The sequence below is a fragment of the Aythya marila genome (assembly GCF_965140915.1).
Source record: "Aythya marila genome assembly, chromosome: 1".
Lineage (NCBI taxonomy): Eukaryota > Metazoa > Chordata > Aves > Anseriformes > Anatidae > Aythya > Aythya marila.
The window spans coordinates 149,751,462-149,770,122 of record NC_139042.1 but is presented as its reverse complement, the minus strand read 5'-3'; the positions used below and the strand labels follow the sequence as shown (position 1 = coordinate 149,770,122).

At 37.6% G+C, this 18,661-nt stretch overlaps 1 protein-coding gene across 3 annotated transcripts in view; it reads right to left on the bottom strand.

Annotated features, from left to right (window-relative positions):
• The window catches only part of WASHC4 (WASH complex subunit 4), a 41,931-nt gene extending 28,417 nt beyond the window's left edge, over positions 1-13,514 (bottom strand). For all 3 annotated transcript variants that reach the window (XM_082778882.1, XM_082778881.1, XM_082778883.1), the window contains exons 1-10: positions 13,420-13,514; positions 10,222-10,361; positions 9,308-9,361; positions 9,104-9,169; positions 8,897-8,942; positions 6,374-6,441; positions 3,323-3,405; positions 1,954-1,996; positions 1,311-1,414; positions 581-701 (exon numbers count right to left, since the gene is read on the bottom strand). In XM_082778882.1, the coding sequence (XP_082635008.1) occupies positions 581-701; positions 1,311-1,414; positions 1,954-1,996; positions 3,323-3,405; positions 6,374-6,441; positions 8,897-8,942; positions 9,104-9,169; positions 9,308-9,361; positions 10,222-10,361; positions 13,420-13,480 (786 nt within the window). In that variant the 5' untranslated portion in view covers positions 13,481-13,514. The remainder of the gene's footprint in view (positions 1-580; positions 702-1,310; positions 1,415-1,953; positions 1,997-3,322; positions 3,406-6,373; positions 6,442-8,896; positions 8,943-9,103; positions 9,170-9,307; positions 9,362-10,221; positions 10,362-13,419) is intronic.
• Between the last annotated feature and the right edge of the window lie 5,147 nt (positions 13,515-18,661).

Here is an 18,661-nt window from a genome sequence, read left to right as displayed (position 1 = left end):
ATTCTTCTCCTCCAGCTGTACACTTGCACATTTCATGGGTATGCACTACTAAAGTGATTCCTAATGACAAGTACTTGTCTCACATGCTAGGAATGAGACAAATATGTAACAAGAGGTCACACAACGTATTTCAAAGATCATGAAGAGATCTTAATTTGCAGCTAGAATGAAGCGGACCTATGCTATGTAAGCCTGACCCTATTAAAATTTCTGGATGAAAATCAGACTCCCTGAGAATACACAGTCCTAATGCCAAATTCTCTGCATTTCTTTTGTTGTGCAAAACAGTGAGTGTTAACCGCTACCATTCAAAGCCTGGCACAGTTCTAGCACAAGAGAATAGCAGGGAAGGATCTTACAATCGAGCTTTTTTTCAAAAAAATGTACAAATGCAAAACAGCCAAATTCACACATCACTATCTGAAACAAGCCAGACCAAATCAAACAACAACAAATCCAACACACACACACACACACTGAAAAATACACAAGTGTGATATCCTATTGAAAGACATTCTAGGAAAAGTCTCATTTTAGCACCAGTTTCCCCTATCATATTGGTGAACATTAATGTTATTACCTGAAATATCATTCCATCAAGTAATTGGCATTCCAGTTTTAACAGCAACTTTTCAAATGGCTTCAGTTTATCTTCCTGAATTCCAAACTTGGAAGGGTTGTGATGGACAGATTTTAGCAGCCTGTAAGGGGTAGGCATAGAACACAGAGATGCAAAACAATTAAAACATGCTAACAGTTTTATCACATCCTGTACTATTTTGGTAATATCAGTGTTCCGTGGAACATGCCTAGCAACAACTCCAAAATTGTAACAAACAAAAAGTCTGTGTAAGCCACTTTTATTTGAACAACTACCATCTATTGAGGTTTTCATTGAAAGTTATTTTTCCACTACTTCAACTACCTATGTAATTGCTGACTCCAGCTCTTCCTTTAGATAGCGTTCTTACTCAAATCTGTACGTCCATCCCCGTGATCAAAAGGGAAATGGAAAATTAGATTTCTTATTGAATACATTTAAACATTTAAACGTTCATTTAACATTAAACTTTCTCAATATACTTACCACGTTCAGTTTCAGGAATGGCATACAAAACATTCAGCACTGTAAAAACTTACTGATGCTGTTAGAAGGACAAAGTGGAAGCTTCCCCCTGCTCCTCACTGAGTTTTCTGGTAAGCACTCAGGGCTAATAAAAATTCACATTCCTAAACTGACTTTCTTCAAACAAGACACATGCACATGCTTTTATGTCATGAGAGTATTTTTCACACCTTCAGAGACACACCTCTTGTACATGGTCCAGTGATCTCTCAAAGTGGCATGATTGTCAATTATTTCATCTAGAGTGATTAAGACAGTCAGTAATTCTCCCAGATGCTCATACATTGCCTGTTTAACAAAATAAATAAATAAAAGGTAGAAGAGAAGGCTTGTAGTTATTGTAATGTTCACTGCAGTGATGCATTGCATATACAATGTCAGTTGTTTTAAAGCCAGCAAGACATGAGCTAAGTCATTATCTAAGACATCATTTAAGCCAGTCTTTTGGTTGTTTAAAGATTTGGTACGTCCTGTGGTGGGACACAAGGAACATTAGGTTGCATGTAGGCACCACCTAAAGTTCACTGGTCTAATTTAATATTGAAGGTAGGATATTCAAAATTAGCTGAAAGCACAAGCACATATTGCACACAGTAACAAAGCATGTCAGAACTTTTTACCTACAAAAGCTAGAATTTGACAGACAGAGGTACCAGCCCTTTCCACATAAAGGCCAGAAAAAGCTGATTAACAAAGTAAAGTCTTTAAAGGAGACTCCAGATTGAAAGCTGTACTTGAAATTCACTTTCGTGCTACTTTCCTCAGAATGAAGACAAATATATTAGCATGAAATTAACAAAAGCGAAAGGGTACAAAATCATTCCCACCTGAAAATGAACTCCTGATGTCTCTATAATTTTAGGTGCATTCCTGTAAATAAAATAAGTCCTTTAATATCTTTTTAATCCTTAGAACAGAACATATTTTCTGTTTCCGTGTGTTCTTTGTTTCTTGGCGTATGTTCTTCTTCATTAACACAGTAATGTCAGAAAGCAAAATTACTCTCAAAATCTGATTAAAGCGTTCGCTATGTGAAATGCATGCTATATAATCAAAATTTATACTGCAGTTTTGAATGCACAGCTTGCAATTGGTTTAAACCACTGATTTCATTCAGTGCACGTCTATCAGCAATTCCCAATTCAGTTATGTAAACAAGTAGCCTTGACACAGCCTTGTGCCCCAAAAGTACAAAAAGAAAAATCACACATTTAACCAAGCCATAACCAAGCTACATAACCAGCCCTGTTCACTCAGGGCTATACATAAAGTCTACCTTGTGCTACAGTGTAAGACAAGAATGAAAACAGGTAAAACTGAGAAGAACAATGCTATCCTATGTCAGGGAAAAACAATCTAGAGCCCTGCAGTTACATTCAGAGCTAAAGCCAAGAACTCTCTTCAGGGCTGATCTCTCCTTCTCTCTGCATTCTAAGAGGAATGAAGCTCAACAACCATCACCAAGCTCAACATCACGCGTTAAAACCACAGTTGCTCTGTGATTAATCTGTAACACGACTTACAAAATCAAAACAAACAGCAGTATTGTCCATAGTATCTTCTATCTAAAGATTATAATTTATGTTAAATATTAAAGAATAAACCAGGGATCTCAGACAGCACAGACTCCATTCTGTAGGATACTTGCCTCTCCCTCAGATATACCAATTATCACTGTATACACAAAAGTATGGGTTCACATGGCAAGTGACAGTAATTTGTTTTTAAACTCAGTGGATGATTTAATATTGACAAAGACCACACATTTAAACATTAGACTGTGAAAGCGATCAGATTTTTAATCTTTGGAAGCTACTGGTATCTGCTGTACCAGTCAACAGAAGAAATCTCTCTCAAACAGAACAAAGCTGAAAGAAAAATAGGAGGATCTCTTGAACATCAAGACTAAGTGCCTCTGACATACCAAATCTATCAAAAATGGGGAGAAAAAAAAAAAAAAGAAAAAAGAAAAAAAAAAAACACTAAAAAAAACACTCGCATCTAATCAAATAAAAGCTCTGACTTTTCCAAAAATAAAATACACTTTTAAAATGGCTCATGAAGCCGAAACTTATACAGCAAAGCACCATCTCTTGAGAGTCGTATTCCAAAAATGACCATGCCTTTGGTAGAGTGTTTATATTATATACATTTTTAACTACGTAAATGTGATAAAGCATTTCAGGGAATAATTACTTGTTGCTGGTGTAAAGAACAGCCAACTGATGCACTACATTCACCACCACTTCATAGCATCGGGTAACAAAGCAAGACAGCTCCTGAAATACAAGAAAATAAATGCATATGTATGTATAATCCCTCCTTGTGAACAGCGTTGCTGCTTCCAAAATACAGAACATAAACCACTGAACTTGCAGCACAAGTTCCAGCTACATTCCTAATCAAGTCAGTGGACAGATCTGCAGCAGGATGGAAAACAGATCTGTGTTTAGGTCAAGAAGCTACTGCACAAAGCTCCTAGTACCACTTGAAATATTAAAGTACCAATAAGCACTTTAGACACATAAAAACATAATAAAGAAAACAGAAATGATTTCAGACTTGCATATGGTTTTGACAAGGTAGATACTGAAAAACCACATTTTAAAAAAGGATACAGGGTTTTTGGAGAAGGTACAGAAAAGAGTCACCTCCAGGAGCCCAACATGCTTTAAACACCTTGCTGTAAAAGCCTGCAAGAGTTCTATTTATTAGACAGTAAAAAGTGACTTAATAGCAGTGCCCAGGTACCTTCAGAGGGAATATTCAAATATCCCTGATAGCAAGGGCTGAGCCTTTTCCCACTAGATTCAAGCATCACACTCTGGAAGCCAGAGATAGACAAATTCAAATGAGAAATTAATACAGAAGCCTGTGCCTTCTATAAAAATGATTACCCACAGAATACTGTCTTAAAAAATAAAAAAAAAAAGTCTTTGAGATAAATGCTTAAGTAAAGCAGAACTTGTGCTCAGTTACATAGTACAAAATGAGTAAGAAGAGGTCAACTTTGATCCCAGAAAAAAAAAAAAAAAAGATCGTAATTTCTATAATGGATTTTAACAAGATGTTCCTTTAGCAATAGGGTAAATGAATCTGGGTTTCCCTTAACCACAACAGTGTTTATTTATTATTGCACCTTACAATCCTACCAGGCAGGAGACTGCATGAGATGAATGGCCAGTCAGCACACAGATGGCTCCATAGCAGACAACCCACGCAGGCTAACCAGACAGCCTGCTGTTCTTGCCAGAAGACTGGCTAACAGCTGAATTCTCTCTTCTCCATCAAAAATAGATCTTATTTGGGCTTCTGCCTTCTATTAGTCACCAGTTTGCACAAAACATGAAAGTGTCATTACTTCTTATATTTGTATTACTCTATCAAATTGAGCTGAAACCAGCCCACAGGTTCCAGAAGAACAGATTAATAGACAACTGAGATCATGTTTCCATTGCCTTTTTAAAATTTCTTTCAGCTGCCTTCTTAACACTTCCAGCCAATGATCCAATTTAACAGCACATGTGTATTATCAGCTACCTAATATAGATAATTGCCATTTTTTCAGAGTTCTTCAAATGCACTCTCTTCCGCAAGAAGACAACCTACTAGTGTTTCATGGCATTAATTTGATTTTTTTTTAAACGTTTTTACATAGCAAACCAATAGTCTATGGCATCTAGTTAATTAAATTCTCAATGTTGTCTGCATACCAAGAAATCTAACTCAGAAGAGCCCATAAATCAGTAGATACACGTTAGCTACATAGAAACAACATTTCACCTCTCCTGGAGTCTTCATTCATATTTTTACACTGCCCTCAAAGAAATGCTTGTAACTTTGACCACAGCAGCATCCCCCAGTCAATTTGCTACTAATGAGCAACCTCAGAGGAACACAACAGTTGAAAAAGACTCAAAAATGAAAAAGTTCCCCACACCGCTTTACCAAATTAATACAAGCCTGTTAGCACAGAACCCTCCCTCTAGAGCAATGTCCTCTGTCTGCCTTCTTTCCAAGTTGCTCAACGTTCAGCAAACCATAGTAGCATATATACAGAGTTGGTTCACAAGCAAGGCTGCTGTATTTATGTAGCATTTCTACTATAAATACACTTAACAGGATATACCACCTAAGTATACCTAAGTTTGTACTACGAGATGGGTTTTACAATGCACATATGCTGAAGCTATCCAGACAACCAGTCACCCTGCTCTCAACTTCCATCTCAAAAGATAGAACACAAGTGTACAGTGTAGCCCCTTCTCAGAACCACCACCAGCTCTCGAACATCTGCTCAATAAGAAATAGAGTATTAAAGAAAAAATTTACAATGTTGATAGGACAAAAAGCCTGAATAAAATAGAAAGGAAAAAAAAAAGATACCACAAAACCTAACTGCACATAGGCATGGGAAAAGAGGCTAAGAAACAACAGCCTCTGGCACTCAACTATTAATGGCAACTAAATGAGTACTGCCATACTAGTATACAGCAAGAACTGAAATTTTAACTTTTATTATACAAGAAATTGTTTAAGCATAATGAAAGTTTCCTGTATCTTCTCCACTTCAAGCAATACTGCATAAAAATAGAAACATCTTTGGAACAGGACAGTCAAGCTATAATGAAGGAAAAAAAAAAAATCATAGTAGACTGAAATCCAAAAGCACAAGAAATCCTTAGAAGGAACTGATTCTTTTTTCATCCAAAATAATGAATATTCTTTCCTGAAAGCTTAAGAGAGGTGCAAGCAATTTTTTTCCAGATACATTCTAATTTGGCCCCAATAGCTACACAACAATCTATAAACAAATAATTGAAGCCCAGTTTTCAATGAAAACTAAAACTTGAAAAAATTGAAGCCATAAGATTAGAGATCTTTAGCATTACTATCAAATGAAACAACCTCAGTTTACACTCTTATTTAAATTTGCTTAATGCTAATTTCTCTGTACAGTGATTACACAAGCCATAACTTATTCTCTCATTAGACTACTTGAATTTTAGATGCATATGAAGAAACAAAAAAAATAAAAGCTAAAGTAAAGACCGACAGATTACCAACCCAACTTACACAGCTGTCTTGTAAGTAAGCTGGTTGCAACGGATCTACAGGCAAAACATTGACTATCAAATGACTGCAGTACCTTTCAGCAACATGCAGGCAGGATACTGGAGGTTGCTAAATCCATGTTGCAAATAAAATTAAGATTATAATTGCTGTCAGAATCAAAAGATACTCTACCTGCAAGAAGGAAATAAATCTTCCCATCTGTATTTGGCAATCTCCTTCTACCATGCTGGAATCTGTGCCTTGAAAAACAAAGATTTGTCACTACTTTATTCATCAAATTCTGAAGCTTGCCCTCCAAACCATTTGTATGTCATACAAGCAGAATACATAAATAAAAGCTTACTGACAGAACTTTAAAAGCTTTTAATTTAGTTTTCACATTAAAAATTAGTTTAAGCTACACATATAGCAGGAAAGAAAAAACTCCAGAACATGAAAGAAAATAAAATCTATAAAATATAGTTCTTTAAAGGATATAACTTTGATATAAAATTTCCATTAAAAAGTCTGTAAAAAGCAAGGCATTTATATATTGCAAGGAATGCCTACTGGTATAGCTATTAACTGAACAAATATATTGCATCATAAAACAAAGATGAAAAGCTGTGTAGAATAAAAGTTCCTAAAGAAATTTGTTTTCCTTCTCCTATACATCATGCAGTATAATAGAACTGGTTCTCACCACAGCTCCAAAGCACTACTTGTATGTCAAAGTGGAGTAACATGGTACTATGAGATACGATAATTGTATCACCAACGTCAAATTCTTTTGGACTGCTGAAACAGTTTTAATACTAAAAAGACTATTGTCAGGTAATGTCATGGCAGATTAATGCTCTAGACTTAAGATTTTTCTGTTGGGCCACTCTGAGTGAAAACAGCTTATAACTGCAAGTTTACCCACAAAAGAAATGACACCACGTTAGAGGAAAGCAGTCTCCTGTTACAGAGATGACCTTTCAACCTGTAGAGGGAAACTCCTAAACAGCGTTTAGTTTTAGATTTCTGGTCTTTTGCTTCATAAAAATGCTTTTTAAGAGCAATCACCAGAGTCTAAAGGAGCCTCCATAACCATTACAATTTTTGTCCCAGAGCTCCAATTAAACACTGCATCCTTCCCCTTTGCACCTTTGTTACGTAACCTTTACTCTACTGAGATTAGCAAATGACCCAAAAAGCAATCCAATGTCCTGAAATTCCCACACTAGCCCTAGTTACTTAAAGGACATGAAAAAATGAGCAGGGAATATCATTTTTACATCCCAAACCACAGAAGGTTGGCCTCTCAACTTCTGCCATTCAGAAGCATTCCTTATGGACCACGGAAGCAGAAATAAAACTGCTGTGTTAACATACTAATCTACAACAGTCTGCCTTTTTTCATGCTAGAGACATGAAAAGCTTTTGAGAGACCCCTACTATTATTTTGTGCAATCAATTAAGTGCAATTATATTTGCACTTCCTTTTCAGATATTAAAAACCATGTCTAACAATAAGTGAGAATCTACAAAAAAAAAAAAAAAAACAACACAAGACCCACACTTTTTTTTTTTTTTTTTTTTTTGACATTTCTCAACTGAACCACAACAGACATCTTATAGAGAACTTAAAAGAATTCCCCCATACTTCTGTTGCAGTCAAGGCTCTTGATTTTTTATTTTTTTTTTAATTAAAAAAAACCTTTCTAGAAAACTACTCGGAAAGGAGCATGCTTTCCTCCATCTCACATTTCTGAATCAGAAAACAAAGCTAGGTAGCATGTCCCTAAATCATTAATACATTTGAGTCCTTAGGACTGAGATCTTTGCTTACTTCGAGACTAGCAACCTTTAATGTAGAAGCTTAAGGCTGACCCCTTGGGTGAGTTACCAGTTAAATTCCGTGAAAAAAAACGGTTTTCAGGGTTTGTCAACTCAACTGAGTTTCAGCCACTTTTGTCCCTGTATTATATCACGGTCTAAGCAGCAGTAATGAGTAATACTGCTTTCATTTGAAGTGCAGAAGATGACATTAACATGCTGTAGTTTTTCCTAAAAAAGCTGATCTTATGAATAAAGTCATCATATAATAAGACTTGGTCTAAGTATTTATTAACAGTTGCATTGTCTTATTGCAATCAAATTGCAAATGTACGGTTTTACTACAACCAATACAAAAAACAGTCCTAATATGAAATATGCTGGTTTAGGATAAAATATTCACATATGAAACATGGGTATTCAATGCCATATTTTGAAAAATAGCTGCTACAGGTTTCTGTACAGCATAAATATAATCTCATTTTAAAAAAAAAAAAGAAGCCTAAATGTTTATCGTGAAAAAAAAAAAAAAAAAAAAGAGTCATGATGTATTTCAGATGTACTGCTTTTATACATCTCATGCATTCTCTCAGTATCTGTACTTAAAAGCCATTTGTCAGAAAAATGTCAACAGTCCATGCTCCCTACTTCTCATGTAAGGGTGCAACAAAACTCCCCATTAATGTGACAATACTTAATGCAGATAACGTGGCTTTATAGATGAAGTTTTAATGCTATCTCTGTACTCATCAAGTCCATTTCTTAACATTCATCACTCAAAGACATAGTGAAAGCACGTATCCGTAATATAAAATTACACTTACTGTAGCATTTAACATAATCTGAAGTCATTAAGTAAAACTACAAACTTTTACTGGAAAGGGAGCTACTTACCTCCTTCTCCATAAAACAAGAGGCCGTTATAAAATTTAGTTTCTGCCTAACAACAAAAACAGAAATTTGTTTTTTAAATAGCATATATGTAATCATGCTACAAAAATTTAGACATTATAACTTGTTTCTTTATTGCAAAATAATAATCTATATGTCATCTTGCCAATCTGCAAACATTTCCATGCACATAGTAACAGCTGAATTTACCTCATATTTTAACTTCTTTATTTCACAGCAAAGGGCAGCATACACGGTTATTACTTTGTTTAGAACCTAGATTCAAAAGAAAAATGAATAGATTAAATAGATAACCACATCAAGTGAAAATCTTTAGAGTATTTTTCATGTTTAAAAGGGCTTGGTTTTAGCTAGAATAACTTATTATTCTTCCCCCCTCTTGTAAGCACTTACCTTGTTTTCTGTCTTTATGAGCTCCAGTAGAGAGGACTGTTCGTAAGGCAGAAGCTAAAATTATTAAAAAACAAAAACAAACTTTATAAAACACTTGTCAAAACCACAGTTATCCAGCTGGGTAGTTAGTATGTGTATATATATATTATTTATTTTTTTTACAGTTTAATCTCAAGTAAGGTCAGTAATAAAAGGACTACTAATAGCACATTACTGCAAACCTGTGCTGCAGGAAGCCTTCACTCTTCACATTTATGCAGAAAGGGAAATAACCAGCTACACTATATGGCATTTATAACAATTTACTCACAGAACTTGGAAAGCAACAACATGGTCATTATGGTGCATGTAGAAAACAAACAAACAAAAAAAATTTGCATGCAGGCACTGACATTTTCTACTGAAGTCAGCCATCATAAGACTGACTAGTTCATATACATCCAGTGCTGTAGCAGCCCACATCATGTGAACAGACAGAGGATTGAGACAACATCTTCTGCACAGACAAGTTCTATGTGGTAACAAAAGCCAAAGTGCTTTTAAATGATACGCGCAAGTTTGGTGAAGAAAAAAAAATCATGCTCCACAGAAAACTTATAGGCAGGGAAAAACACACTTCTGGAAGAAGGAAAATACTGTGCATTTTGATTTTCTTAATACATATATATTTATATTTAAGGCCATTCAAAAGCACAGCTATAAGCATAAACACACAGCTCACTCTGCATTTACACATATATTAGGGAGCATTAGGACATTCATTTAGCTTCCACTAATACCCAAAGGACTGGAAAGCAATAATATGAAAACAACTTTTCTTGTGATATGAGGCAAATAATTGTTTGATGATTAAAACAATATTAGTTTAGAAGGCACATTACAGTTTTAATGCATATTAAAAAGTGTATGAAGACCTTTAACGCAATGGGATCAAGACTGAAGTCCCAGACATCTCCAACGGAGTCATCCAAAGCATCTTCAATCCTCTTCAGCTGAGATGCATACTCCTCAAGAAATTTTCCGTAATTCTTCAACTCCACTTCAGCATGGATTTCTGAGAATTCATAACATTTACAGTTTTACAGAATATTCAGCAAACTGCAATACCCAAAAGCTTATAAAGGTTTTAATCTGTTGCTATTTAGCATTGTAGCACTGCATTCCTCATTTTGCCGCCGCATTATCTCCTTAATACTACTGCATCTTTTCACTACAAAGCTCTTGTTTTAACAACAAACATACAGCTCAGTGTCGGTTTCAAAGAAACCCAGATATTAAAGAGCATCAAACATTTAAAAAAGTTATTTTTTAAATTTATATATATATTTAAGCAAAGACAGCTACTGACTTAGTTGCATTATCTGAGCTACTGAATGCTCACAGCTCAAGGCTTATCCTCAGAAAGGAACTACAATCCTTTCTCGTGTGAAGACTGAAGCGTCTTCCCCCTATTAGACTACACATCTTACAGCTTACGATCTTCTGCTACTCACTGAAAATAGGATTATATAAGTGACTAAATCAATAAAAGAATGCAAGTCAGCTGAAAAAAAGGAACTTTGCCTAAACAGGAAGACAACTCTGCAGAGAGTACTCTTTTTTGCTTAAGTAGTGATTTACGGCCCTTTTCACATTTTAGCAAGTAGGTTGCTCTATAAAGTTTTTATACATCTTTTGTAAAGATGCCAAATAGATGGTTATCTTTTGTAAAGATGTATAAAATACACTTTTTGGGGGTGTGTTTAACCTCTACTCATGTAAGTTGCCAATAACTGAGATAAATGGTAGTTGGCCACTTCAGTGGAAGAGTGCTGCTAAACCAAGGATCCTTTGGACATTTCTTGGAAGCAGAGAAAATCCATGGTGGGGATACTTCACCAGGCGTAACGGGGAAGAATGAATAAAGACAGATGAAGAGAGATGAGAAGTTCTCTGCACAGGAAAGTTGAAACTGAGAGGGAAAAATGATTGCTGTAAAGAGCAAACTTTCCTGAACTATTTCTGAAGTACTAATCTGAAACCAGCAGCAATGTGAATCTTAAAGGACTAAAAAGTCTAACCAAGATGCATGGCAAACCAACCCATGGGGCTCCACCTGTACCCGTGGACCTGCTGATGTACAGGCGCCATCAAAATAAGGAAACTAAATTTCACGTAAACAGGTAAGAAGCAAGTGAACTAAAAGCCCTCCATTAGCAGCACACAGTCCAGACACAGATGCGTATCCCTTGTGTTGTATCGTCCCATTGTTCTATTCCACCAGTTTGGCCCATCTTCCCAGTTCCTCTCAGTGCATCTTCTGGAAGCTCTGCTGCGGTAAAACAGTAAAACTGATGGATGCAGGGCCCTGCAGGATGGAGTTTAACTAGCCATCGTGACAGCTGCAGTACTTTACTCTGAGACAATTTTGCAGAGCATGAAAACTTAAATTCTTATAGAAGCTTGCTGTTCTATTCCCCCAGTTCCACCTTCTCCCTTCACACACAAAAAAAAAGGCAAAGCTAAGAGCAGAGAAATTGAAAGGGGTATTGTGGCTTTATAAGAAGAACTGAAAAGAAAAACAATTAAAAATCATGTAAGAGTAAGAAATGGACACTGCTGTTCAAATCAATTCCCTGAAACTAAACAGGCAGCACACCTCAGACAAAATCTCACAGCAGCATTCTGCTAGAAACCCACAAGCTGTCATCTTTCCAACAGCCAAATGATGCATTTAAACAATGCTATAGTTCAACTTAAAGGATATTAAGTATTGCCAAATAGATGGTTATTGATTTGCTGCCTTGTACAGATCATTAAAAAAAAAAATAAAAATAAAAGGTTTGAATAGTTTATCACCATATTTCTACAGTAGACATGAGAGTGAGAACTATTAGCTAGCCAGATGTAAATAGAGTTGAACTGATAAAACATGACTTGGAGACGGGGGAAACTTTTTAAGATGCAAAAAAAATTCCTAAACAAACTAGATTGCATGGAGAAAGAAAAAGAAATCGGAGATATTCTCCTTTTCTTCCAAGCAAAAGACCTACTTCATAAGGCATTATCTGATTACAATAAAGTTTGATTTAGCTTCTTGTCTGGTGATAAAATGAAAGCTTTACAGCTGGAACAATGCAAGGATCCACTCAGCAGTACAGATTCCCCCAGCTTCATTTAATCTTCTTCCATACAGTCAGCAATGCCAATACTCAGTGAATTTATTGCACCGGCAGGATTTGCAAGTGCTGTGTCCATAAATACCTAGGACAAAGATGCAATAAACCGGACTTGCTCAGCGTCCTGTTTCCTCCATTGAGAAGACTGTAACTTCTAAAGATTAGTGATATAAAGAGAAAATAGACAGAAAAACAAGTAATTTTCAAGTCATTAGAGTTCTTCGGTGGTTTTTGTTTTGGCTTTTCTTTGAGAGCTGCATTCTGTTCCCTGGCAAGATGGTGGTAATGGAGTGCATGAGGGCACGTGAGGTCCTCCTGGCTGCACTCAACGTCGATAAAGACCAAGAGGGAGACCTGACAATTTGTGCAAAAGCCCCGCTTGGCATTCCACAGCTGGAGAGCTGCTAAGAAGCTCAGCTCAGGGCAGCTTCGCCTTCCACTGAGAGCCAGATGAAACGCACGCGGTACCACCAGCCACATCCTTGGGGATAGCTCTGTACATCAACCACTGGGCCCACGAGTGACACATTTTCACGGCAACACCTGGCACCGTTAATTTAGTCACGCTGGAAGCTGTGCAACCGCGTACACCCCCTGTTTAAGTAGGTCAGGGAGAAATGTGGGGTTTTGACAGATGCTGCCAAAGCGCCAAGCATCACGAGGGCTCACATAGTGATTTTTCTACAGGGGAAACAGCAAGCGGCCGCCCCAAAAACCCTGCATCAGCAGAAGCTAACTTATCCCGAGCTGCCTTCTCCGGATAAATAGGGAGAAACACTTCAAAAAAAAAAAAAAAAAGGACCCAGGCAGCACCTCCCCGCGGTGAGGGGGACACGAGGGGACGGGGGGCGGCTGGGGCAGAGGGCGGCGATGGCCGCCGGCTCCCCTCAGCCCTCAGCCCGCCAACCGCCGCCCCGCCCCGCCCCGTCCCCTCAGGTCGTTCCCGCCACTCACTCTGCGAGCCGTCGTCGCGGCGGCCGAACTCCCAGTCCGGGGACAGCGTCTCCAGCGCCATCGCCACCACCGCCACCACCGCCCCCCGCCGCCCGAGTCAGGCGCACGGCGCTTCCGGCCCCGCTGCCGCTGGGAAATGGAGGCGGAGAGCGGGGCCCCGCCGGCCCGGCCCCTCAGCGGGCATGGGGGTGGGTGCTGAGGGCAGGGAAAAGATAGGCGCCAGCCAGAGCTGGAGCAAAGCCTTTTGCAACAATCTTTGTTTTTTTTTTTTTATTTTTTATTTTTTTACAATATTTTTTCTTTCGGCTGTGGAAAACCGCCCGTAAATGCATAAAAAGTAGTCACCAAGCACATCTTGTTGATCCGCCTCAGAAAAATGGGTCCTTGAGCTCTGCTGGATGGCTTCAGCACGAGGCTGAAACGCGTAGAGCTGGTACTCAGCAGCGCCCTGCCTGCAGAATCACAGAGTCACAGAATTTCTAGGTTGGAAGAGACCTCAAGATCATCGAGTCCAACCTCTGACCTAACGCTAACAGTCCTCCACTAAACCATATCCCTAAGCTCTACATCTAAACGTCTTTTAAAGACCTCCAGGGATGGTGACTCCACCACTGCCCCGCATCTGAGCTGAAAGTGTAAAGGGTAAAACGCTGTGGGGCTGCTTATTGCAGGGCTGGGACCAGCACAGCTGCAGGCCAGGTAACCCAGCTATAGCTGGGTTACACAGGGACCACACTAAATACACCAGGACAACCGTAACATAATCAGAGGCAAGCCTTATTTTGAATACAGTAAAAGGAAATTATTTTCGGAAACATTTTATTAATATAATGCATTTTTTATAAAGGAGCAGGAGGCTGCATAACTCATAACATCACAATTAGACTCAAATACACCAGTGACATTTTACCCTGGCACTCACGATGCAATAATTTCAGACTACTTGATTATCTTGTGAAACACTAGGTGGCAGTGTTTGTTGCTGACACTGAAATTTAGGTCAATTCTAGATGCTGGTGGAATTTCTGTTTCTTCTGGAAATCTTACTTGGACTTCATCCTGAAGCCTGTTGTTTCAGTGACAGCAAGTCTAGCTCGGCTCTGGCTGATAAATTTACTGTGCTGACTGATCAGTGAGTGGCCATATGCTGTTGGCACATGTGAAATTATTGACACGTTTCATGAGCATCTTTTCTGAAATTCAGGTGACAACTTAGGGCTTTCACATGTACCAGGATGTTTTTATTTGGTACAAGCTTATAAAAAGATTGCTTCAATATCTTACTGTCTTCAGAAAATACAGTAGTCAGAAAAAAATCTTTAGACTTTGTTTAACACAGTCATTTTTGGTAATTTAAATATTACTGAAAAGGCACACTTGATAAAGCAATCATTTCTTTTGACTAGACGAAAATGACCATGAAAGTAAGATTTCACATGAACTGAGTCTTACATAAATATGTACTGGTTGAAATTATTTGTTATACCTGAGTACTAGAAAGGGTAGTTGAGAGAATAAAGTCCAAAATACAGTATAATTAACTTGGTACTATGACTCTTTTATTTATGAAGTGGCTAGTTATCTATGACTTTGTAAATCAACATGAGCTCGACTGTGTGAGGTATTAACCTTTTATTTTCCTTTGAAGTTATCCCAGTCAGAACCATCACTAAAGATTAGACAACACAGTTACCTGGTATTTTTAACAGAATTTTTATGATAGTTGACAGCTCGGTGAAAACTTTAACACTGCATCTGAGCAGGAACCATTTTATTTTTTAAAAATGGTGAAAGCATCCAGAGCAAAAATTGCTTTTAGTGTATACAGGCAGAGTTCCACCAAGCTTGACAGACTTGTAGTTACTTATAGGAGAAAGCATTTGGCTTGCTGAATCTGCAGGAAACCAGCTCTGCTATACATTCGTTGTCTGTGGAACATTCAATGCTGAGCTCTCGGAATATTTTAAATAAAGTTCTTCCTCAATTTTTATGGCAGGATTCCCAGAAAAGTTTTACTGTCTGAGACTTGCTCTTTGCAACTCCGATCCACAAAGATAATATCAAATTTTACAAAAGTAGTTTCTTGTCTATTGTATGGAATATGAGAAAAGTCCATTTATGCATTTGAGTAAGGCACATGAACATGATAATTTTTTCTACTGCTTAAATTAGTAAAGTAATTCCCTTTCCTCATCAAATATATACCCCCTTTTGACTACTCTGGAAAAAATGAAATGCCAAACATACAGCTTTAGGTGGTTGTATAGCTGGCAGAAAATCTGTATGACTAGGCTGTGAAAACTTTGCTATCATGTGTGTTTCTAGCCTGAAGTGGATATGAGACCCAAATGGAGGAAAAACAAACTAAACCCCACAGTTTTATACATAAACACTGCAGAGAAAAACAAGAAATTAAAGTTTCCCATGAAATCTTGTATTAGCACATGACAAAACAAGAAAAGTTGCTCTTGTACAAAATCTGAGTTGAAACTTGTCATGCAATTAGCATAGTTAGGGAATAACCAGTACAAAGCCTTACTTTATATATTTTAATTACTCAGTCTTTAAAACTGGATGAACTGTAAAGTACTCCTGAGGAATTAAGGTCTGAACTATGACCAAATCTTTCTTCGTCATGAAAATCCCCATCAAGGCTGATTTCCAATGACAAAAAGGCTATACAGATCTAGTTCAGTCATTTGCTAAATCCCAGGGTATGGTTTTCAAAAGAAAACAAATCCTGGAAGATCGAGCAGTTTCCCAAGTACTTCAGTATGTGCACGTACTCGGCATCCCATGGAACACAGCCTTCCGCAGCAGTCGTGCCAACTCTTGATGATATCTTTAAAGACACTGAGAAACTTTTGCTTTACAGAAACTAGTGAGGATTTATAAAGTTCAGCTGGGTTAGGTCTCACGTTTGTTCTGTACATTTCTGCACATACAAACACATTTTGCTTTGTAAGCATGCTGTTTTACAAGCATGTTTAACTGCTGAATGGTATTTGTGTTTCACATCGGTATACGTAGCACCTTATAACTGTGCAAATCGTGAACATACACCACCGGGAAAGTAGGGAACAGAAGCTAGCTGGGTTAGCGAGAAGGCAGTGCTGGAAAGCTTACTATGGATAATTGCAATTTCCTTCAAGTTAACCTCTGGATTTAAGAAACGAGACCAGAAAGATATCCAGAGAGAAAACAATGTATAGAATGTGCAGCAAATCAATTGCAAAAAATCTACACTGATTATCACCAGAGCTAGGATTTCTCCCCAAATGAATGAGAAATGTTTATAATTTGCAAGGTACTACTACTGCTCATTCTCAGACACATCAATACAGTCATTGCCTGCATGACAAAGAAACCTCCAATTTGAATCGATTGTGAATATTTACGCCGATCCCTGAAATTCTACATATTCAATTTAAGTGTTTTTTGTTTGTTTGTTTGTTTGTTTTGCATTATGAAGAGTTTTGCATTATGATGAGTTTGCATTATGATGAGTTGCATATTGGTTGCACACCCTTGCATATGATGAGTTCATCACTGATCACAAGAAAAAAGCTGATAGCATGCAAATACCATGCTGGCATGTTATTTAGCATGTCCTTATCCCTGTTTGTTTCCTTGCCCCTCTTCATTACTACAAAATCTAAAATAAAGCTTGCACCCTAATCCACTCCTCTTCTTTACATTGAGGCTCTGCTGACAATGGACACCTTATCCACTGATTTTTCCCTTGTGTCACCCACCATTTTAATAGTTTGTGAAGTAAAGCCATCTAGACATGATAAATGGAGATGTATCAGTTTCTCAGTGGGTTTGGAGTTGTGTTTTGGAGACCAAGGTATGCCAACTAATTAAAAAGCTGATGCTTGGCACATGAAGTGTTGTATGTACTGTGTTGTGGGTGTAGAAGGAATAGAGCCATGAGTCATTACAAATTGCTTATCTAGGAACAGCGGGTATTTTGCCGTAAGCCTGCATGTCAGCTGCTAAATGCCAAGTATGTGGTATTGTAGTTGGAGAGGATTTGGGATCACAAACCAGGACCTGGAGCTTCATGAACTTTGGCAGTGTTTGAATCCAGCTCCACGCTTTGTAGTACAGGAGCATTTCTGATGCCAGCCAACAGCAGAAGTTGTTTGCGCTCTGTTGTATGGAATTTGTGCAACTGGATCACTGTATGAAGGCTGCCCTATGCTGCTTCCTCCTGCTGTCTGAGGGAGTGAAGCAGTTCCTTCAGTAAGGGACCAGGTGCCTGTACCTTGTATTTGTGTACATCATAGTTTCAGTCAGCTGCCAAAAGGACTGTCATGTGCTTGCATGTGTATAGTCCTTGGAGAGATACATGACCTATCAAACTGTGCAATTTTTAATATTTCTTAAAAAACAAAACAAAACAAAACAAAACAAAACAAAACAAAATTTAATTTTAAAAAATAAATAAATAAATAACAACAAGCATTTCAGATGAATGCTGCCTGTAGTAATTAAATGATGCATTAGTCCAACAAGATTAAGGGTTTGGGCAGGCCATTTTCTTTTATTCCCTGTTTTATTTAGTTATGGTTTTATTATGCAATTTTAAAAGGGTTTGTTTGAAGAAAACACTTTTAGTGGTGAAGTTTGGTAGATTTTATGTGAGATAATTAGAAGATATGAGGCCACATCCCATAGAAGTAGTCAGTAACAATAGAATACATTGGGCTTTAAAAATAAGTCAGGAAGGAAAATTTTGAAGCTTTCTTATTGAAAATCTGGAATTACTGCACACCCTTCTTTTTAAACTCATAATACCATGGATAATAGGGAAGGAACCACTTCTATAATTGTGTTCTTCTTCCTCGTTAGTGGAACTTTTTGATGAATTCTACGAGTTTAACCAATTCAGTTTTCAGTGTCTCAGAGCAAAGGAACTTGCTGATGCCCTCAGTAGACTGTTCCATAGCCTAGTAAGTCCCCATATACCCCAAATGAAAGCATCATAAGAAGAAACTTCAATCAACTGGAGAAGGTAGTCCTCTAGGTTTTAAACCTAGAAAGAGAGGAAATTACAGGAACTGGCTAGTGGTTGTCTGTGTTGAATCTTCATTGCAAAAACAAAGTCCAGTGGTTTATTTTAGTTATAATTTCTACAGGTTCCACTCCATGTCACCTATTCTTACAGGACTGCCTTGAGTAAGGGGCAGGGTATATTTCGTCTACATAGAAGTAAATCAAGGAATGGTGTGGGCTG